Raw genomic sequence first — 24,173 nt, forward strand, 5'->3', positions numbered from 1 at the left:
CCTTATACCCTTCACAAACATTAACTCACAATGGATCACAGACCTAATTGTAAAATTCCAAAACTACAAAACTCCTAGAGGATAATGTAGGAGAAAACCTAGATGACATTGGCTATGGTGAAGACTTTTGAGATAATAACACCATGGACACAATCCATTTTTAAAAACTGATAAACTGGACTTGACTAAAATGAAAACTTTGGCTCTCTAAAAGAATTAAAACACAAGCCACAGGTTGGGAGAAAATATTTGCAAAAGACACATCTGATAAAGGACTTTATCCAACATGTGCAAAGAACTCTTGAAACCCAAGAGCAAGAAGAAAAAATAATCCAATTAAAAATTAAGTTAAAGATCTTAGCAGAGACCTCCACCAGAGAAGATACACAAATGGGAAACAAGAATATAAGAAAATGCTTCACACTGTATACCATCAGGGAAAGGGAAATTAAAACAAGAAGCTACCATGACCACTTAACAGAACATCCAAAACCCAGAACACTGACAACACCCAACACTGGCAGGGGTATTGAGGAACAGAAACTCTCATTCACTTCGAGAATGCACAACGGTACAGTCACACTGGAAGATAGTTTGGCATCCCTTAAAAAATGAAATAATTGACATACTATTAGCAAGTACACTCTTCGGTATTTACCTAAAGGAGTTCAAAACTTATGTCCACACAAAAATCTTAATACATATATTTATAGCAGCTTTATTCATAATTGCCAATACCTGGAAGCAACCAAGATGTCCTTCATTAGGTGAATGGATTAACAAACTGCAGTACCTCCAGACAGTAGAGAATATCATTCAGTACTAAAATGAAATGAGGCATCAAACCGTGAAAACACATGGAAGAAACTTAAATTAATATTACTGAGTGAAAGAAGCCAGTCTGAAAAGGTGACATACTGTATGATTCTAACTTTATGATGTTCTGGAGGGGGCAAAACTGTGTAGACAGTAAAAAGATCAGAGGTTGCAGAAGGCAGTGGGGATGCACAGGTAGAGCACAGAGGACTGGTAAGCCGATGAAAACACACCATACAATATGATAATGACGGAAGGATGTCATTATGCATGCATGCTCAGTCGCTTCTGCTGTGTCTGACTCTCTGCGACCCCATGGACAGAAGCCTGCTAGGCTCCTGTGTCCATGGGATTTTCCCGGCAAGAATACTAGAGTGGGTTGCTCTGCCCCCCTCCAGATGTTCCTGACCAAGGGACTGAACCTGTGTCTCCTGCGCCCCCTGCACTGCAGGCGAGCACCTTATCGTTGAGTCACACTGGGGAAGCCCCACATGGCATTACTCATTTGTCCAAACACAGAGAAAGTACAAAACCAAGAGTGAGCCTGAATGTAAACTACGAACTCTGGGTGATTATTATTATCAATGTACATTTATCTTTGGCAAACAAATAAAAAAAAATACCACTTTGGTGAGTGATACTGATAATGGGGAATGCTCTCCATGTGTGGGGACAGGGGTTATATGGGAAATTTCTGTCCTGCCCTCCCAATTTGGTTTTAAAGCTAAAACAAACAAACAAAAAATTGAACTCTTCAACTGAGCTCTTTAAAAACTTCTAAAAGTTTTTCATTTCAGTATTACAGATATGCATAAGATGTAAAGTAAAGTCACCCTCAACTCGTTCAGTCTCATTTTCCAAGGTCATTTTGAGCATATATGTTTTTATTTTCATTGGTAGCAAAAAGTCTACACAGGATGCTTACATTTCCATTTCTTGATCTATCATCTGTAAGGAGTACCTATTGATTTTGTGTCATGAACAAGAATGAATTAACTGTGAGACACTATCACAATCCAACCAGACTTCCCATTTGTGCTGGTAATATTATCATATTTGTAGACCTTTAAGCATCTATTTTGATTGATCAACTCTAAGTACTACTTGTTAACTGTCTACTATGTGAGATGAGGAAACTTATAAATAGGCAAAATTCAACATAATTAAAGATGAATTCTAAGAAGCATTTACCTTGCTCGTAAAGTAGCTTCATATTCGAATCTTTGCAGGCAACCAGATTGTTGAGCAATGCAACCACACTTTGCATGGTGTTACCCAGAATGTTCTCCTGATGTTCCTGCAACAGAGTACCATTTTTATTATAACTGTACAGAAACAGAGAAACATCATTACATCATAAAAAAGACAAATGGTCACATGACTGACCTCCCTTCATTCTTTTTTTTTTTGTTTTTCTATTTTTTTATTTTATTAGTTGGAGGCTAATTACTTTACAATATTGTAGTGGTTTTTGCCATACACTGACATGAATCAGCCATGGATTTACATGTGTTCCCCATCCCGATCCCCCCCACCTCCCTCCCCATCCCATCCCTCTGGGTCCTCCCAGTGCACCAGCCCTGAGCACTTGTCTCATGCATCCAACCTAGGCTGGTGATCTGTTTCACCCTTGATAATATACATGTTTCAATGCTATTCTCTCAGATCATCCCACCCTCGCCTTCTCCCACAGAGTCCAAAAGTCTGTTCTATGCATCTGTGTCTCTTTTTCTGTCCTGCATATAGGGTTATCATTACCATCTTTCTAAATTCCACATATATGCGTTAGTATACTGTATTGGTGTTTATCTTTCTGGCTTACTTCACTCTGTATAATGGGCTCCAGTTTCATCCATCTCATTAGAACTGATTCAAATGTATTCTTTTTAGTGGCTGAGTAATATTCCATGGTGTATATATACCACAGCTTTCTTATCCATTCGTCTGCTGATGGGCATCTAGCTTGCTTCCACGTGTCTCTTTCAGATCTGGTCTCCTCGGTGTGTGTGCCCAGGAGTGGGATTGCTGGGTCATATGGTAGTTCTATTTCCAGTGTTTTAAGAAATCTCCACACTGTTCTCCATAGTGGCTGTACTAGTTTGCATTCCCACCAACAGTGTAAGGGTTCCCTTTTCTCCACACCCTCTCCAGCATTTATTGCTTGTAGACTTTTGGATAGCAGCCATCCTGACTGGTATGTAGTGGTACCTCATTGTGGTTTTGATTTGCATTTCCCTGATGATGAGTGATGCTGAGCATCTTTTCATGTGTTTGTTAGCCATCTATCTGTATGTCTTCTTTGGAGAAATGTCTGTTTAGTTCTTTGGCCCATTTTTTGATTGGTGACCTGCCTTCATTCTTTGCACGAGGTTGGGTGATTATCTTTTTCCACTCGAATGAGGCAAAATTCCTCTATGTTAAGGTCCCATCGGTGAGTCAGGTGAGCTGGGAGGCAGCGTGAACCACGCAGGGCACCAGCATGGTTGCATGCTGTCCCCTGCCACGTGCTGAGGGACAACCACTCTGCCCTCGGGGCTTCTGATGGGCAACTAAGGAGTCTGAGTGACCAGAGGTCAAGTACGTGGAACTTATGAAACCACATCTGAGAGTGACTTTGAGATCACGAAAGAAAAACTTCTTAAAGAAATATTTCTGCAGTTTTGAGAGTCAACTGTTACTGCTGTTCTCCTTCCTCACTCTTACACATGGCTGGTCATGTTGAACATGACTTATTGCATCACTGCTTCAGTGTAATAAACTAACAGGGACCCGAAAGAGTGAACTCTGCTTTCCCTAACGCTTCACATCGCATACCAGGGAGTAATTTTGGTCCAATTTCTCATTGACAAGACACAAAAGATAACTTCTTTCTAACTTTTTAAGGGATCCCAAAGATTTTCTTTTGAAATACTTTTAGAGTCACAGCAGAGTTGTAAAGACAGCATACAGAGCCTCCATACACCCTTCACCCAGCTTCCCCTGTTAGCATCTTATCCAACCAAAGTACGTTGATCAAAACTAAGGTACCACTGGTATGGTTCTAACAACAAAATTAAAGACTATTCAAATGTCACATTTTCTGCTAACATCCTTTTCTGTTCCAGGAACCAGTACAGGATCCCATTTTGCATTGAGAATTAAATCTTTCTTACAACTTTTATTTACAAAGTGCCCACTGTTCTAGGTACTTGGCTTATATCAGTGAATAAAACAAACCAAATTTTTTTTTTAATTTTCAGAAAGCCCCACCCTTGTAGAATTTACAGGTAGCAGGGGGGAAGACAATAATTACATTCTATGTTAAAGGATGAAACACACTGCAAGAGGAAACAGAACAGGGAACAGCGGTTTGGGGGTGCTATAGGGGAAGGTTACAACTTTAAACAAAGCAAGTAAGGCATACCTCCTTCAGAAGACCACATCTGACCACATCTGGATTGGTACTTTTACTACACTGCCAGGTTCTATTTGCTTGTTTATTTTAGAACAGTTACATCAATGTTCATCCAGCCCGGCATTTTGTATGATGTACCCTGCATATAAGTTAAATAAGCAGGATGACAATATACAGCCTTGACGTACTCCTTTTCCGATTTGGAACCAGTCTGTTGTTCCATGTCCAGCTCTAATTGTTGCTTCTTGACCTGCATACATATTTCTCAGGAGGCAGGTAAGGTTGTCTGGCACTCCCATCTCTATCAGAATTTTCCACAGTTTATTGTGATCCACACAGTCAAAGGCTTTGGCATAGTCAGTAAAGCAGAAGTAGATGTTTTTCTGGAACTCTCTTGCTTTTTTGATGATCCAGCAGATGTTGGCAAGTTGATCTCTGGTTCCTCTGCCTTTTCTAAATCCAGTTTGAACATATGGAAGTTCACAGTTCATGTATTGCTGAAGCCTGGCTTGGAGAATTTTGAGCATAACTTTGCTAGCATGTGAGATGAGTGCAATTGTGTGGTGGTTTGAACATTCTCTGGCATTGCCTTTCTTTGGGATTGGAATGAAAACTGACCTTTCCCACTCCTGTGGCCACTGCCGAGTTTTCCAAATTTGCTGGCATATTGAGTGCAGCACTATCACAGCATCATCTTCAGGATTTGAAATAGCTCAACTGGAATTCCATCACCTCCACTAGCTTTGTTCACAGTGATGATTCCTAAGGCCCAGTTGACTGTGCATTCCAGGATGTCTGACTCTATGTGAGTGATCACACTGTGATTATCTGGGTCATGAAGATCTTTTTTGTATAGTTCTGTGTATTCTTGCCACCTCTTCTTAATATCTCCTGCTTCTGTTAGGTCCATCCCATTGCTGTCCTTTATTGTGCCCATCTTTGCATGAAACGTTCCCCTGGTGTCTCTAATTTTCTTGAAGAGATCTCTAGTCTTTCCCACTCTATTGCTTTCCTCATTTCTTTGCATTGATGGATAAGGAAGGCTTTCTTATCTCTCCTTGCTATTCTTTGGAATTTGGCATTCAAATGGATATACCTTTCCTTTCCTCCTTTGCCTTTAGCTTCTCTTCTTCTCTCGGCTATTTGTAAAGCCTTGTCAAACAACCATTTTGCCCTTTTTGCATTTCTTTTCCTTGGGGATGGTCTTGATCACTGCCTCCTGTACAATGCCAGGAACCTCCATCCATAGTTCTTCAGGCACTCTATCAGATCTAATCCCTTGAATCTCTTTGTCACTTCCACAGTGTAATCGTAAGAGATTTCATTATGATATATCTGAATGGCCTAGTGGATTTTCCTACTTTCTCCAATTTAAGTCTGAATTTGGCAATAAGGCATTCATGATCTGAGCCACAGTCAGCTCCTGGTCTTGTTTTTGCTGACTGTATAGAGCTTCTCCATCTTTGGCTGCAAAGAATATAATCAATCTGATTTTGGTTTTGACCATCAGGTCATCAATAACCTCAGATACGTAGATGACACCATCCTTATGGCAGAAAGTGAAGAAGAACTAAAGAGCCTCTTGATGAAAGTGAAAGATGAGAGTGTTGGCTTAAAATGCAACATTTAGAAAACTAAGATCATGGCATCCAGTCCCATCACTTCATGGCAAATAGATGGGGAAACAATGGAAACAGTCACAAACTTTATTTTCTTGGGCTCCAAAATCACTGCAGATGGTGACTGCAGCCATGAAAGTAAAAGACACTTGCTCCTTGGAAGAAAAGCTATGACCAACCTAGACAGCATATTAAAAAGCAGAGACATTACTTTACCAACAAAGGTCCGTCTAGTCAAAGCTATGGTTTTTCCAGTAGTCATGTACAGATGTGAGAGTTGGACCATATAGAAAGCTGAGCACCAAAGAATTGATGCTTTTAAACTCTGGTGTTGGAGAAGACTCTTGGACTGCAAGGAGATCAAACCAGTCCATCCTAAAGGAAATTAGTCCTGAACATTCATTGCAAGAACTGATGCTGAAGCTGAAGCTCCAGTACTTTGACCACCTGATGCAAAGAACCGACTCATTGGAAAAGACCCTTATGCTGGGAAAGATTGAAGTCGGGAGGAGAAGCAGATGACAGAGGATGAGATGGTTGGATGGCATCATCATCATGAGGACATGAGTTTGAGTAAGTTCCAGGAGTTGGTGATGGACAGGGAAGCCTGATGTGCTGCATTCCATGGGGTCACAAAGAGTTGGACATGACTGAGCAACTGAATTGAATTGCCATCAATGTTCTCCAGTGTTAATGGCCTTTGAGTTACATCTTCATCTGAATTTAGTATCAGTTTGATGATACCCTTTGTCCCTTCATTTTATTCCACAAACATTTATTGTGCATCTAATATCTATTTTTGGGCGAGATGGTAGAACTCCCTAGTATTTAATAAAAGCAACTGGGATCAGTGTATTTTTACTGGAAGATCTTCACATATTTTTTTGAAAAACATCTTAGCATGCATACTGATCCAACTTTATATCCATTTTCCAAGAAAATCATCTATAATGTCCCAAATTTTCAAACATACTGTAACAGAATCATGCAGAACAATCTGTCCTATCTTCACCTATCTTCTCTGAACTGACTGACATCACCTTTTACACTATCTCCTCCCTCTTCTTGATCAGACTCACCAAAGCCTTGCCTATATTACTGGTCTTTTCAGGGAGCCAGCTTTCCATTTTAGTCAAGAATCTACATTTGTGACTTTGAGTTGGTCACTACAAATGTACGCAATTCCCACTTCCCTCTCCTAGATATATAGGAGGATGGCCCTTTTCTGCCCACTCATACTTAGAGTTGCCCCAAAGACTGGCTTTAGCTAATTGGACTCATTTGGGCAGAAGTTTTAAGGGCTAGAGATGGCTTCGCTGTCCTATCCTTTCTCTGCCTTGTGACCAGTCCGGAGGGAATATGCGCCAATAGCCCAGGCCTCAGAATGAGGACATTCAGCAGAGCTGCTGAGAGTCCCTTGATGAACACATGGTTTCCAAAAGCTCACAAAAACATCAACACGCAACGGGCTGTAAACTGCAGTCAACAGACATGTACATCCCACTAATGGGAGTCATTCTAGTTCTTGAGTCTAATCATCTACAAAAGGTCTGCTTTCCAAATATCAATGCCTGGAAAGTTCTATTCTTTAGAAACACAGGTATTAAAGTGGATGTTCATTTTTGACTGTTTCACTGACACCAGCTTAAGAATATTAATGTGGAAGCAATGGGCTACCACCAATTTCATCTAATTATTCTTACAACTGGTTGGAGGGAAAGGATGATTAATAAGCACCAAGATGACATGACATGTTACTCATGATAAAGTAGTTAACAATACAAAGGAAACTTATTCTTGTGAAGAATAAAGACAGTAATAAATCTCTTCTTTTGTTTCCATTTGGTAAAATTATACCAGTCCTTGTTCAAAGGCCAGTCTGTCAGAAAATATAGGTCAGTTTTACTAGAGATAAAACCACTGTTCCTTTCATAAACATACTTTTGTGACTATATATGATTTTTCTATGCTCTTGGAAGTATTTTTGGCTTGTTCTAAAGTCAATGCTTCAGTTTTTCCTGGTGCTCAAAAGTGAGAGTTACTTATTGATAAAGGCATTTTCTTTAAGTACAAAAGTCAACTTTTCAAACCTCCATTACCCCTGAATACTAAGAGCCCAGGAACGTACCCTAGCCAATTAAGTCCTGAGACTCCTGGCCTGGAGTTTCCAGAGTCACTGCAGAAGGAGGGGCTCTGCCAGCCCCACAGTGCTCCACCTGCAGAGGGCATAAAGGTGTACTCTGGCTATCAAGAGCCCCCACTAACCTTATCACTGGAAATGCTCAGGGCACAATATCTGAAGCAGAAAATAGAGACCAAAGAGCCTATAACCAGACTGGGAGACATGGCTCCTTTTCTATTTCAGCCATTATGCAAAACACTTTGTTTTAATTTCTTTGCTATTGATTTTTTTTTCCTTTTTTTTTCCATTTATTTTTATTAGTTGGAGGCTAAGCATGGGAGAAGGCGAGGGTGGGATGATCTGAGAGAATAGCATTGAAACATGTATATTATCAAGGGTGAAACAGATCGCCAGTCCAGGTTGGATGCATGAGACAAGTGCTTGGGGCTGGTGCACTGGGATGACCCAGAGGGATGGGATGGGGAGGGAAGTGGGAGGGGATCGGGATGGGGAACACATGTAAATCCATGGCTGATTCATGCTATTGATTTTTAAACCATTCACAGTCCGTGAACTTTGTTCAGTATAAAATAGGGGCTTTGTTAAAACTATATTCACTTCTTCCTTCTTGTACCACAAGAATGCTTCTTACTTAGTTTGAAAGAGAGAAACCATAGAACATAGTGACTGTGCCTGCTCAAGACGAAGATATGGTTCTCTAGGGGAAATCAGACAGGAACTGCTGTGGCCTGGAACTTAATTTCCCCCCAAAACAATGCTCAAGACATGACAAGAGCAGTTGAGAAGGTATGAAAGTGAATTAAGCACACTTCTATTAATTTCTATCAAATTGAGTTACTTCACTTCTCTTAGCAACTTTAATAAGATTTGTTCCTGAGGTTCACAGCCACATTCACAGCCCACAGGGCTTAAGTTATGCCATGAAAAACATCATATTTCTTTCAAAGCCAAGGGAGAGGACATCAGGTAAATATGTGGGGACCCTGGAAAATTAGCGTAAAGAGGAAAGGAACCACAAGCTTGATTCAAAGACCACAGGCCAGAGATGGAGGGGAGGGATAACGCTGATTAAAGGCTGTGTCTTCATTAGATGTTCCTCTAAGACAGCCCCTCTCCCTAAAAAGAGTCCCACAGCTCACTAACAAAACAAGGGGTCCACACCACTGATGCCCCAACACATGCAGTAAGAGCAGTGTAAGGAGAGAGGGAAACATTTAATGACCACAGCAGACAGCCTCGGGCACAGGGTCAGGGGCCAGCACACCAGCAGCTTCTGTGCTGATGACGGCAGCGCAGCCACACAGGCCCGAGCGTGGACAAGGCGGAAGTGAAAAGATACTAATGAGGGACTTCACGCTATGGCCTGTACCTCAAGCCCTCTACCTGGATCATCTCACTTAATCCTCACCAAAACCCCGAAGTGGCCACAAATCTCCCCTTCTCACAGATACAGGCTCTGAGGTTAAGGAGGTGAAGTGTCACTCGCCAAAGATCACCGAGCTTCTTGATTGTGAGGCTGGGATTCAATCTAGGAGGTGGAAGGTGACCCTTGATCACCAAGCAAGGCTGCCTGGTGACAACACTGATGGAGCAGGAGGGCGGAGCGCAGGACATCAGGGTCACTGGTCAGCCCATCCCAGGTTAACCAGCACGACCTGAGGACCAGGGACGTAAAGGACTCTGGAGCAGGGGGTGGAGAGAGGACAGAAAGACTGATTTAGGCTGCCGTTCTAACACTGCCCTCTAACTTCGCCGGCTACCACATGCCCAGCCCTGTGTCACCACCACTGGGACCTCCTGGCTCCAAAAGATCCCTTAATATGCATGGCCTGTCATGAGATATGCAACCTGGGAAGCAAGATGTGGGTATTTGGCAACTACAGGACAGGAAAGAATGAGTGTACCACACCCAAGAATGAAGTTACACAGTGGCCCCACAGTCAACAGTCACAGGACTGAGACACTCAGCGTCAGCAGTGGCTGAGGGGTAAGAATGGAAGCTGAGCTCAGGGCAGAAGGAGAAGCCAGCACTGCCCTCCCACGAAGACACCCAAGACGATCCTACTGCACTTGAGGATTATGATGACAGTCCTCAACGCCTCCGTCCAGAACCCAATAAGGAGAGCTGACCTAATTTGTGCGCCCAACACCATGGTGTACGGAGATTTAATAAACAGCGCACTTGAGAGTTCTAATAAAACATAGCGTTTGCCAGTAGAGATAATTAGAATTGAAGCCGCAAAATTCTAGTGTTTGGCAACATAGATGAAACAACTTCATTAAGATGTACAGCTTCAGCAAATGAAAAGCAGGAGGGCACTGGACCCTGAAGAATCAGCCTTCTGGAAACTAATTGCTTCAGTGCTTAAAGGGGACAGCTCCGCAACACCAAGGGCACAGCAAGGAAATGCCGCTGGAAAGCCGTCAGCCTTCCCAAAGCGCGCTCACTGTAAAGACAGCGTCAGACTCCATCCCAGCATAGGAAGGTGCAAGTGGCACTGGAAGACTTCAGATGAAAATGTCGGGCTGGGGTCTCAACAGTCAAGGTAGGAGATACCTCTAACGATCAACAGTAAGAATGAACCGTGGTCACTCCCTTCTGCCCTTGGCGTGGGCCGGAACTCAAAAGACAACGTATCAGAAGACAAGAACCGATCCTGGGAGGTTAGGAAGGAGCCACTGAGAGAATGAGAAGTAGAAGCACACGCCAGTGACACGCACACGACATCCACGATCTCCCTGAAATGAACACACAGCACATCCCATTCAGCGCGCAGGTTCAGACTACGTTTCGGGGTGGGGTCTGGGGGCGGGCTTATGTTGCTGTGCCATCTGGACTGTGCAGGCACGAGCACTTGGTACAGAGGTGTTGCCACAGGACACAGGGTGGCATCAACCCAAGATCCTTTTCGTATCTTCTCCTGCATGGCCAGACTCCTAGAGATCTGGAGCCTGCAGAAAGGAGCCTGCATCATGGAACCACAAACACTACCATGTGTAACAAAGACAGCCAGAGGGAATTTGCTGTATGGCTCAGGGAGCTGAAACCCGGTGCTCTGTGACAACCTGGAGGGGTAGGATGGGGTGGGAGTAGGTTCAGGAGGGAGGGGACATATGTATACCTGTGGCTGATTCATGGTGATGGATGGCACAAACCAACACAGTATTTGTAACATCACTGTCCTCCAATTAAAAATTTAAAAAAGTTTTTTTAGAAAAGGAGCCTGCAGAGCACCAAAACAACACTGAGTCCCCATGTGGGGAATAGGTCACTTTCATATGACTGAGTTTTCCACAAGGCTGTTCCACCAGCAGCACTAACTCGATGGAATCTAAACTGAGCTCGGCTCCTTCGCCCTCACTCTTCCTCTTTTCTGTTTCCCATTTTAATGAACCCTCCGATCTGCCCGGCTGCCCGGCCATGCATCTTTGAATCACCAGAGATGACTGCCTCTGCTCTTGTCTCCCACATCCAACCAGCCACAGCAGCCCCCTGGTTTTCCCTGAGCCCCTCTTCAATCTGCTTTCCATCCCCACTGCCATCTCTTAATGTGTCTCTATCCCTGGTCTCCCAGTCCTGACAGCTGATAGCTACTGCTTTCAAAAGCAGCAGAGGTTCGTCTCTGCTCCCGGAGTTGACATCTGGGGCCACAGAGTCTGGGGAATGAGTGCACTGGAGGTTACAGGAGATCCATTGATTCCCACAGTCCAGTTTGTTCAAAGTCCTGGCAGGATCCCAAAGTCTGAGAGTGGGAGAAAACCACAAGACCCAGGAGATGACAGAGCAAGGGAGATCCAAGGCCTTGGGCCCAGAGCAATTTAAAATGAATTCACTCACGTACCTCATAAATATGTGTGAGTGTTAGTCACTCAGTCGTGTCTGACTTTTTGGGACCCCATGGACTGTAGCCCACCAGGTTCCTCTGTCCATGGAATTTTCGCTCATAAATATAACACATGGGATTTCCTGGGAAGAAAGGACAGGATTTGGGGGTCCCAAGTGGGACTGTTTGGGTGTGAGGGAGCTGGTGCTGGGCCTCTGCTTTGCCAGCCGTGAAGCAGTCATCCAACTCCTCTGCCCCGTGGTCGGGGTTTCATGGGACTTAGCAGGCTCGGAAGAGACTCGCTGGGGTTGGGGGAGGGGACCTGGAAAGGCCTTCTTCCACCTGTAGACAAAACCATATGGTGCTCTTGGCCTAAGAGCCTGGTGGCATAAAATTAACTCCCTTCTTTTAGTTGGATCTCCCTCCATCTTTCTGGTTAGGGACACGAGAGAGGAGTTTCAGGTGGATTTTAAATGTGACTGACAGGTATGGTGGAGGCCCTCTAGCAGCAAACACAAGTTACTATTAGCGATGCATTCCAGTTGGTGCAGACAGGGGTCTGGGTTAACGGAGCCATCTGTCAAGCGGTGTGCCCACGCGGCTCGAGGGTCCCGGTCTGCGCAACACCCCTGCAGTGCGCTGCGGATGCCCTTCCAGCAGGTTAACACGTCACCGAGTTTCCCCAGTCATGCCCTCTCACATTATCTAGGCTTCCAGCAGGAAGACTCCGTCCTCTAGGCTTCCAGCAGGAAGGTTCCGTCCTCTGGGCTTCCAGCAGGAAGGTTCCGTCCTCTGGGCTCCCAGGAGGGCCCAAGGCCTCAAGGCAGACGTGGTGGGCCAGGGCCAGTGCTGGTCAGGCGGGAGAACCCTGGCCCCGGAGCCAGAGGCAGGCAGCCAGGCCCATGCCCGCAGGGACAGATCGTGTCCCCTTCGTATGTCCGCCTGCAGTGTTGACAGACAGGCCCCTCCACACCCACAACGTGCTCTCTGAGCTAAGTACAGGCTGGCAGCAGGGGGACGGGGGAGAAAGAAAAAACCCAAGTGTGCATCCAGACACAAAACCCTTCCTGCCTTCTTCTAGCATCCCTGCCACAGTCCAAAGTGAAAACAACAATAATAGTAATAAAAAACAATAATAAAAATTTGGCAAACAGATTTATTCTTAAAAATTCAGACCAGATGTTGTCTGCTGTGGCTGGCAGGGGAGGCCAGCTTTCTCATGCCGCATGACGTTTCCACCACCGTCCTGTGCCTGCCTTCATCACAGCACCTGCCACAACCCCTTAACTGTTGTTCATCCATTCCTGGATCAACGCTGAGCCTTCTGGGGGCAGAATTAGGACTTTTAGCCAGGTCTCCAGAGCCAAGGTGTCGTGGCTGATATGCAGCGGCCTCTGGTAAATTACGGAAATGCTCCATATTCCTTATATGATGAACACAGCTGGGGAAGCGATACATGGCTTGTGGGATGCTCCTTCGAGAAATGAACTTGTCAGCAACTAGAAACCGCTTTCAATCAAGCAATCGATAAATATTTATGGAACACCTAAAATTTGCTATTTAATGGTATCAAACAGAACTACACAAGGATAAAAAATGATCTCTCTCAAAATGTGTTCAATCGGTATCTTATTTACTTCTGAATAATGTTTGCAATAAGGGACACATTCAGATCTTTTGACTTCAAATGAAATTCATAAGTTCTCTCGCCTGCTGTGTATGTGTCAAGTACTCATGAAGCACTTGCATCCACACGGAAAATGTACACTCTGAAATTCTGAAAGACCTTGACACAGTTTTAATAGGACCCTCCATTAAAGGTAACTGCTCACCAATAGAAGCAAGTGTCCCATTCGAATGAAAGAAAATATTACATAAGGCGAAGATGAATGAAAAGATCAGCACACAGAATTATCATAAGACAGTTTTCAACTATAGATCTCTTGACAATGGGAGTTTTCCAAGTGTTGGTACTCCTAGATCCTGTCTCAAAGCAGTACTAGTAAGTCCTACGGGAAAAAGAAATTAGTGGGAATTGACTGCATGTTTATTTAAACCTACGGTTTTGAGGCACATAAAGCAACAATGCAATAAGCAAAAAGAAAACTGAGCTTAAAAAAAAAGAGCTTCTTGGCCTGACCATTATTCACCAGCTGGCAAACCTGGAAGAAAGCAAGAATCATACTACCAGACTTTGGAAGAATCTTAGAGAATTTTCTAGGTCAATCATTTGATTTTAAATATAAAGAAAGAGAAGCCCTGAGAAAGGAACAGAGGAACAGAGCCTGGACTTAAACTCAGAAGTGCATCTTCCTTTTCCATTACCTCATTTTGCCTTCACAACTTGAAAAATCAAACCAGGGAATGGATAAGGAAGATGTGGTACATGTACTACTCAGCCATAAAAAAGAATGAAATGATGTCATTTGCAGCAACATGGATGCAACCAGAGATCATCATACTAAGTGAAGAAGTCAGAGAAAGACAATTATTATCACTTATATATGGAATCTAAAATATGACATAAAGGAACCTATCTATGAAACAGACTCTCAGACATAGAGAACAGACTTGTGGCTGCCAGGGTCTAGGGAGGGACTGAAGGGGAGTTTGGGGTTAGCATATGCAAACTATTTATATAGACTAGATAGACAACAAGGTCCATACAGTAGGTATAGCACAGGGAACTATATTCAATATCCTATGATAAACCATAATGGGAAAGAATACAAAAAATAATGTATATACAAATGAATCACTTCGTTATACAGCAAAAAATTGGCACAACATTGTAAATCAACTAGACTTTAATAAAAACAATAAAGATCACATCAGGGTATGCAGAATCAAGGAGGTAGCTTTTAAAATGGATAATATTTGTGTTCACACTGCACAAGTAATAAGTGAAGCATTGCTCCCTGGGGCTGTAGACTCAGTTGTCCTGAACACCTTCTTTGACAGGTAGCTCTTCTCTTTGAACAGCAAGTGGTAGGTGGGCTACCACTGAGCAAATGAGAAAACCTTAACAAGATGCCTACTGACCCCCAGGCCCTCAAAGCAAATACTTCCTGGATCTGATAGGATTTTTCAACCAGTTTTTGTTGCAGAGGGCCATCTCTAAAGAGTAGATAGAAGAACCAAGCCACTTCACATAGCATAAATGTTCAACAAGGAGCACCTTTTCCCAATAAGTTATTCTGAGCAGGTAACAAATCAGACACCAGGGAAACTGCAAACACATATATGTGATGTTTAAAAATCAGCAGCATAAGGCAGTCCAGATCTCTGTCACTCACCCCAGAATTTGCTGCACTGGCTGGGTATTTTATGCATGATCACACTTCTGTTATCAAGCTCCATAATGGAGGGCAATCAGTTTTCCTTTTCTTAGACTCTAGTTAATAACAGCAACATTTGTATAAACACATTGGAACATTTCGTAAGCTTGTTTTGGGCCACACAGTGATAACAACTATAACATCTTGGAGAATAAACTGGCAGCGTGCAATGGGATAAAATCATTTCAGGGATCTTTCATCTCCTAGATGGGATTTTGTGCCCTTACTGGCATTTAAAAAAATTAACTGGAGTTGGAAGATTCCCTAGGTTCAAGCATAAACTGGGCAGTGTTAATGTGGGTCATGCTGGACCACTATGGGGGATCAAAGGGTCTTTTGCTGGGTAAAGGTTTGAGAGAAAGGATCAATAAACCAGCAGACCCTGAACATAAGCAGGGCATGGGCCGCCCTGCCATGGGCATGGGCAACAGGAAGTGTCAGGAGACTGACCAACTTGACCAGGGGAGAAAGTGATGGTAAACTGGTCAATGTCCATTTCTGAAGTCGAAAAGAGAATGAGAACTTAAATTAATTCTATACGCTAAGTCAGACTGGAGGTCTAAGAGCCTTGAGACATCAGCCGACCTTCCCCTTTATTATCTGTTCTGGGACGAACACCCTTGGCAGCCCTGGCTCTATGCTAGGCTTCCCAGCCTCATCCACGGAGTGCCCATTTGGTTATGACATTGTTTCTGCATGAATGCAAGAGTCCCACCAGTCCAGGAGAAGTCCCTGGAGCTCAGGAATTATGGAGTAAGGAGGAGGGGAAAGGGTAAGCTATGGTGTTTTCATATTTTTAACTCCTATATCTCAAGAAATTAACTTCAGCTTGAAGGGCTTAGTGTCAAATTGGCATCATTAAACTTTTCTCATGCAAGTCTGAGGAAAAAAACCAGAAATCAGAATGAGTCCTAAGAACACGGGGAAGGTAGAAGGATGGGAGGGAGGATGGATAGAAAGGAGACAGACTAGGGAGGGAGAGAGGATGGGAAGGAAGACAAGAGTGTCAGAAAATATTTTCTCAAGAAGAAAAGAGAACCCAGTAGGATTGAGCTGGGGGTGTAAGCCCTCGTCTGCAGGGGTCAGATCGAGAAGTCTCGGTGTCACCAGGCAGCTGCTCACCTCCACCCGGAATGAAAAGTGAGTCAGAGGCCCAGCACAAGCTCAGCCTCTGGGTGCCTCCCAGTAAACCCTGACCAGCGTTTCAGAGAGAGGAGCACAGAGACAGAGTTCTTCTCCCTGTAAGAACCCTTCACTCCTGTTGGGATGCACGTCACGGACTTGTGTTGGTGTGGGGTGAACAAGGAAAGGGTGCTTATCCTTGGAAGACGTCCCTGGGCTTCAGAGGCACATGGAGCCCATTCTCAGAAGCCTGGATTTCATTATATGCCAGTCTTACTGGCTAAACTCAGAATCTCATCTCTCAGAGCACAAGTAGCAGGTTAAGCCAACCAACAACCCCACACAACTGTTTAGGAGGCGGGAGAAATCATTCACGGAGCTCCAGTTCTGAAACATTCCACATTAACTATGCTCTGGAGTTCAACAAAACATGGGCCCTGCTCCCAGCAAGACTCTGCCTCCCACCAGAGAGAGGGGCCAAGAGCAATGACTCTGAGCCACGTCATCCAAGTCACGGTCACCAGCTCCAACAAGGGCAGAGAAAGAGGCAAAACCTCACACAGCTGGAAACACGCTGTCTAAAGCCATACAGATGACAGGGAGCCTTTCCCCTACTGCGACTCTGAGGGGCAGAGCACCCAGCGGCTGCCTCATCAGGTGCAGGGCCGTGAGCTCCACTGGAAGCCGGCAGCAGCAAGGGCTGGGGAAAGGGGGGTGAGCATCACCTTTTGCAGATGCAGAAATGGATTCCCAGGAAGAAATTATCTGCCTGGAGACTCGAAGTAAGGTCTTCCTGTTCCCTAACATCCTTTGATGTTAAACTCAATGCTATGTCTTTATAGACGAATGTTTGAATGAGAGGTAAAACAACGTCAAATGAAAACAATTTCTAAGCTTTGTGATTAAAAACCAAAACTGTTCTGCACCATCTCAAATATTTCTTGGTGGATTATGGCAAAGATCAAAGCAATCAATCCTAAAGGAAATCAACTCTGCATATTCACTGGAAGGACTGATGCTGAAGCTGAAGCTCCAATACTCTGGCCACCTGGTGCAAAGAGCTGACTCATTAGAAAAGACCTTGATGCTGGGAAAGACTGACGGCAGGAGGAGAAGGGGACAACAGAGGACGAGATGGTTGGATGGCATCACCAACTCAATGGACATGAGTCTGAGCATGCTCTGGGAGTTGGTGAAGGACAGGGAGGCCTGGTGTGCTGCAGTCCATGGGGTCGCAGAGTTGGACATGACTGAGCGACTGAACAACAATTTGCAAAGAACACTCAGCTTTAGCGCTAGACGGCCATCCCCCATCCACCCCATCCCCAGAATGCTCACTGATCAACCCAAGAACAACATAAAGTTGTGATATAAGGTGAAAAGAAAAATCCTCAAACTCTTGCTTTTCTTTAGACCCCTAAAATAATCCCACAGAGCAGAATCCAGCTGAGTTACTATGCAGACCAACTATGACACGTAAATGTCGGAAGGCAGGGAGAAAAGAGTATGTTTATGAATTACTGTCCTCTTAATCACAGGGTTTTATAACACAGAAAACAAAACTGACTTGAAGAGAATAAACGAATGATTCTATGATACCACACTGAAAAAAAAAAAGTTTCACTGTGACACTGCATAAATTTGAAAACATACAAATTCATACACTCACACAGACAGACACAAAACTATGTTTACCAAGTACTATGTGAACAAGTTGTTGGTTTCTCATCATTTTGAGTGGTATGCCCAACCGATATCCTCCTGTATTACAGAAAACGGGTATATTATTTTGAAGAAGGTAAAAAATGAAAAATCTCCTCCACACACAACTGAATGTCACTCCTTCAACAATCTGTCCTGAAGACCAACATACGCCAGGCCCGCCCTGGATCCTGATGAAGCGCCCCAAACCTGCCCCAAGACACCTGCCGCTGGGTAGCCGCCCATCCGGTGGGCGGGCAGGGCAGACAGAACAGGCTAAGGGGCAGTGCGCCACGTCGAAGGCAAGCCTCTCTCTCGGCACCCCGGGAAGTGAGACTTTGAAAGACTGAGACGATGAGAGAAAACTTTAGGAAGGAAATGTTAGAATGGAGATAGGCAGGAGGAAACAGCAGCCTTGGGGAGGTCTGGCACCTGAGGAAGAGCAGAGACCCGGCGACTTAGGAACACGCAATTGAGAGACGTCAGATGTTACAGGCACACGCCGAGGCCGATCACTCAGCTAAGTGTTGCAACCTGTGACACGTGCTCAGGCTCAGTCCTGTCTGATTCTTTGTGACCCCCTGGACTGCAGCCCACCAGGCTCCACCGCCCATGGAATTCTCCAGGCAAGAGTACTGGAGTGGGTTGCCATTTCCTCCTCCAGGGGATCTTCCCAACTCAGGGATTGAATCTGTGTTTCGTGTCTCCTGCGTGGGCAGGTATTCTTTACCACTGAGCCACCTGGGAAGCCCCTAGACTTTTGCAATCCACACTAAATCTTGCTTTATACTAAATGCCCAGGATACTGATTTCTTGGGGATTCACTGGAATTAAAAGCAAACTAGAAATATACTGTCACCATGACTCATGGAAATGAGTTACATCATCTCCGCACACAGTGGGGAGGAGTGGTGATATGGCACCCTCGTGGGCAGCTCACAGGGCTCACTCCAGCTCAGCTCACTTCTGATCATTCTTCATCACCTGGCCTCCACCCTGTGGACCTCTGACTTCAGACCAAGTCTAAATTCACTACATTCTACCTCTCTGGCTAGAAATGTCAACTCTCACCCTTAGTTTCAGGAAACAGAGGGGGCAATTCCTTCTGGAGGTTTTTTAAGACAAAGAGATTCCTAACTGTCCTTCTACCATGAGCAAAAGGCTAACAACACTATTGATTCTGTTACTACCTACAAGTACGATTTAGCCGTGGATACACTTGATGGTGAACGGGTAACCTGAGGGATTCTTATGAATTCTCAGAGTCTCTGCACTTCAGGGATGGCCATCAGTATGTCTGAGTTTTTGTTTTCAACTATAACACCAAACTTCTGTCTGAAAACTCTCAGATGATGATACACACGGCTTTCAAGAGATGGGGTTAGAAAGAGGATATAAGATATTCTGGATGTGAGATGCCGATAGCAAATAGCAGAAATGAAAGAAGAACATATTCTTAGCTATTTTTGTTTTTTAATGGAACTTGCCAGCTTCTATGTGCTCCCCAGAAACGCCTCAGAGTTGCACTGTGGCCGGAAGCCTAAATGAGGTCTCAGAAAAGATAATGGAGCTTTAATGATGGAAATAGTAAGAAAATTAAATCTAATCATGTTCCATTAAGCATACTCTTAGCTCCCATTTTTACCAAATTATTTTATTATGATTTCGCCTCTGTCTATTGAAACAACCTTTTACAGCAATTTGATTTGCAAGCATAAACAAGTCTCGTTTATTTTCTACTATGAAACCCAGTGGGATTAATAAGATGAGATGGATCATCTAAAATTTTACCCATTCTAGCAATCAGGAAGTAACCATTTAGAGAGATGAATACTTTGTTTTATATTTATTCGGGAGGAAAGCATTACCCTCTAATTAGAGTCATATTGAACAGTAATGTATTACCTGCTTAGACAACGTTCAGCCAGGCAGCTCCTCCTAGACCAGACTTGAAAGGGAGCCACAGTCATCCCCACATCAGGAGCTGGTGGCTCCCACACTACGGGCCACGTCCCCTTCTCAGGCCTTCAGCCCGCACGCCTGCCCTCCATCCCTCCCACTGCGAGGCACTGCTACCCTGTTCAGTCTTGTGTTATTATGACCAGAAGTGCAGGACTGGATGCTTCCAGCAAAACGCCCCTGCACAGACATCTAGTTGGGAGTCCTGGAGTGCATGAGTTGTAAACAATCACATGATCTGTTAAGGGGCACGTAGATGACTATCAACAATCACGCATTCTGTCATGGGACACTGCAGAGGAAGATGGGAGAGGTTGTTCATTCACTCTGTTCTGCAGAGAACAGAAGTGCCTGTCCAAACAGGCTGGTGGGGTTTCACATATTCTTTCCAAAGCAAGTTTACTTCCACAATGTGTCATGATGAAAAAGATAGAAAGCTTAACCAGAATCACAATTTGCTAATTAAATGAGTCTCTGGGCCAAATCCTAATGGAAACTATCAAGAAATAAAGAGTTTGGGAGGAAAAATTTATATTTAGAAAGAATGGTACCCATGAAGAAGAGGTTGGGGGAACAGTATATGATCACCAGACATAAATTTATACCAGTTTTCTATTCTAACTTTGCATTAAGGTCTGAAGAGAAAGAACAAAAAAACATGAAAGACAAAATAACGATGAAACAATTTTAACTAGAGATCGTAAAATGTAGTAAGTCCATTGTGATTATTAATATGCAAACATCCAAGGGACTTGCCTGGTGGTTCAGTGGCTACGACTCCACACTCCCAATGCAAGGGCGCCAGGTTCGATCCCTGGTCAGGGAACGAGATCCCACATGCCACAACTAAAGTTCCCACATGCTGTAACGAAAACCCAGCAAAGCCAAACAAATACACAAAAATAAATATTTTTAAAATATGTAAATACCCAATAATATAGCAACAACTTCCAGAAATCAGGAGAGATGAAGACAAACACATGGAAACACACTAATAATGTGTTACCACTTACCACCTCCTTTCATCTAAGCTAGGACACCGGTATGGCTATGCACAACAACACACTCCATAAACTGTTTCTTAGAGGTGTATGTCAAATTCTAAGCTCTGTAGAGAATGAGAGAATTTCCAAGCATACACAGAGAACTGACCACAGCAGGCAGAAAGAAAATGTCAATAAATTTTGCCCCAAATAAAAATTCTTCAATGCAATTATTCAATACTATTAATCAATTTTAAAACCAAACAAGTTTTTCTTAAATGCTATTTTTATTTATTTTTTAAAGATTTTAAAAATTTTTATATTTTTGAAGCACGGTTGCTATTTTTAAACCCTTGAGGGAAATATAGACCCAAACTGCAAAGTTTTATGAAAATAATGGTAAAGAAAACATAAAATATTAGTATCTATGGAACACTGTTCAAGTTATCAAAGGAAAATATGCAGCATTCAGTTCAGTTCAGTTGCTCAGTTGTGTCCGACTCTCTGTGACCCCATGAATCGCAGCATGCCAGGCCTCCCTGTCCATTGCCAACTCCCGGAGTTTACTCAAACTCATGCCCATTGAGTCGGTGATGTCATCCAGCAATCTCCTCCTCTGTCATCCCCTTCTCCTCCTGCCCCCAATCCCTCCCAGCATCAGGTCTTTTCAAATGAGTCAACTCTTTGCAAGAGGTGGCCAAAGTACTGGAGTTTCCGCTTCAGCATCAGTCCTTCCAATGAACACCCAGGACTGATCTCCTTCAGGATGGACTGGTTGGATCTCCTTGCAGTCCAAGGGACTCTCAAGAGTCTTCTTCAACACCATAGTTCAAAAGCATCAACTTTTCAGTGCTCAGCTTTCTTTACAATCCAACTCTCACATCCATACATGACCACTGGAAAAACCATAGCCTTGACCAGACGGACCTTTGTTGGCAAACTAATGTCTCTGCTTTTTAATATGCTGTCTAGGTTGGTCCTTCTAAGCATTAGATACCCACACACACACAAAAAATACACATATACTCAATTTTTAAAAGCTAAGGAAAACATGAAGTTACCAAGACAAAGCAAAAGGATGAAATTCAAAAAGATAAAAGAATTTAATGAATGAGGATACTTCTGTCTCGAGTAGGATATAATACGTCACAAAGACCAAAAATATCACCTTAAAACAACTGGAAAACTCCAGAAAAATTACAAAATCAAATTTGTACAGATCACAGAGAGCGACAAGAACACCAAGAAGTGAACAAAAATTCCAGAAAGTGGAAAACTTTTCCAGGATGAACTGATGCTTCCAAATATTTTCCCCCCGGGGCATTTGCTGGTTCTGGATGCTGGCTGAAAGTCAGTTCAGTACCTACTAAGGGCATGAGAAACCAGCAACAATTTTAAAGATTGTACAGGGCTGGAATGATAAATGGGAAACTTGGGAGACCTCAAATGCGAAAGCAATATCCCCAGGAGACATCTGATGGATTCTGAAACTGCACAAGGCTAGTAAGCTGAGCAGAAAGTCTGTGAAGACTGAGCAAAATTTCCCACAATCAGTGGTATAGGCATAACTCAGAGCTATTGCAAATTCAGTTTCTGACTATCACAAAAAACACAAATACCACAATAAATTAGGTCACACAAATTTTTTTGGTGTAACAGGGCATGTGGAAGTCATTCATGCTACAGTCTATTGTGCAAAGCATTATGTCTAAAAAAACAATGCATTTCCTTAATTTTAAAATACTTTATCACTAAAAAAATGCTAACCACTATCTGAACCTTCAGCAAATCATAATCTTTTTGCTGGTGGAGGGCATGGCCTTGATGTTGATTGCTGCTGACTGGTCATGACTGTGGTTGCTGAAGGTCGGGGTGACTGTGACAATTTCTTAAAATAACAGTGAAGCTTTGCAGCATCAGTGGATTCTCCCATTCACAAACCATTTTTCTGTAGCTTGCCATTCTGTTTTGATAGCATTTTACCCACAGAAGTTCTTTCAAAATTGGAGTCAGTCATCTCAAACCCTGCTACTCCTTTATCAACTCAGTCCTCTGTTGTCATTTAACAATCTTCTCAGCATCTTCACCAGGAGTAGATTCCATCTCAAGAAACCCCTTTCTCTGCTCACCCACAAGAAGGAACTTCTCAGCCATGGAGGTTTAATCATGAGATTGCAGCAATTCTGTCACATCTTCAAGCTCCACCTCTAGTTTTCTTGCTGTTTCCGCTACATCAGCAGTTACTTCTCCCACTGAAGTCATGAACTTAGTTGCCCATGAGGGTTGGAACCAACATCTTTCAAACTCCTGTTCATATTGGTATTTTGACCTCCTCCCATGAATCATGAATGATCTTAATGGCATCTAGAGTGGTAAATCTTTTCCAGGTTTTCAAACGACTTTTGCCCAGACCCTGCAGAAGGATCGCTACCTATGGCAGTTACAGCCCTACGAAATGCCTTTTATAAAGAATGAGACTTAACAGATGTTCACAAGGGGTCCCAACAGGGCTACAGTCAAGGTGTTGAGAGGGCTGAGTTCCTTCTGGATGCTCAAGAGGAGAAATTCCTTGCATCAACCAGGTTCAAAAGGCCTCCTGCATTTCTTGGTTTATGTTCCCTCTTTCGCATCACTTCAGCCTCCACTTTCAGCATCAAATCTCCATTTCTGACTCGACTGCCTCCCTTTTTCCCTTATAAAACCTTTGTGATAACACTAGACCACCCAGGTACTCCACAATAGTCTCTCCATCTCAGGAGTCTTAACCCCATCTGCAAAGTCCCTTTTTATCATGCACGCATGCTCGGTCACTAAGTCATGTCCAACTCTTTGCAACACCATGGACTTTTGCCTGCCAGGCTCCTCTGTCCATGGGGTATCCCAGGCAAGAATACTGGAGTGGGTTGCCATTTCCTCCTCCAGTGGATCTTTCCCACCCAGGGACCCAGCCTGTGTCTCCTACACTGGCGGGCAGATTCTTCACCGAGCCACCTGGGAAGCCCCCCTCCCCCCGGCCTTTTGTCATAAAGGATAACATACTCACAGGTCCCGAGGATTAGGAAGTGGATGCCTTGGGGCTGGGGAATATGACTGCCAACCACAGCAGAGGGGGAGGAATAGCTATGGGTCAGCAACTATGATTGTCTTCTAAAAACTAAAATAAATAAATAGACTTAAAAGCTGAAATTACTCCTTGATCCATGGGTTGCAGAATTGATCTTGTGTTAGCGGGCATGAAAACAATGTTAATCTGGTTGTACATCCCCATCAAAGC

General features: G+C 43.7%; 1 protein-coding gene across 4 annotated transcripts in view; it reads right to left on the minus strand.

Moving 5' to 3' along the window:
- Nucleotides 1-24,173, minus strand: part of ULK4 (unc-51 like kinase 4) — a 496,024-nt gene that overhangs the window by 233,299 nt on the left and 238,552 nt on the right. For all 4 annotated transcript variants that reach the window (XR_010662955.1, XM_065933097.1, XM_065933095.1 and 1 more), the window contains one exon: nucleotides 2,008-2,113. Coding sequence is in view for 3 of the 4 variants with exons in the window: in XM_065933097.1 (XP_065789169.1) it covers nucleotides 2,008-2,113 (106 nt within the window). In the remaining variant the exon portion in view is untranslated. The remainder of the gene's footprint in view (nucleotides 1-2,007; nucleotides 2,114-24,173) is intronic.

Source organism: Muntiacus reevesi, chromosome 4 (assembly GCF_963930625.1).
Source record: "Muntiacus reevesi chromosome 4, mMunRee1.1, whole genome shotgun sequence".
NCBI classification, from domain to species: Eukaryota; Metazoa; Chordata; class Mammalia; order Artiodactyla; family Cervidae; genus Muntiacus; species Muntiacus reevesi.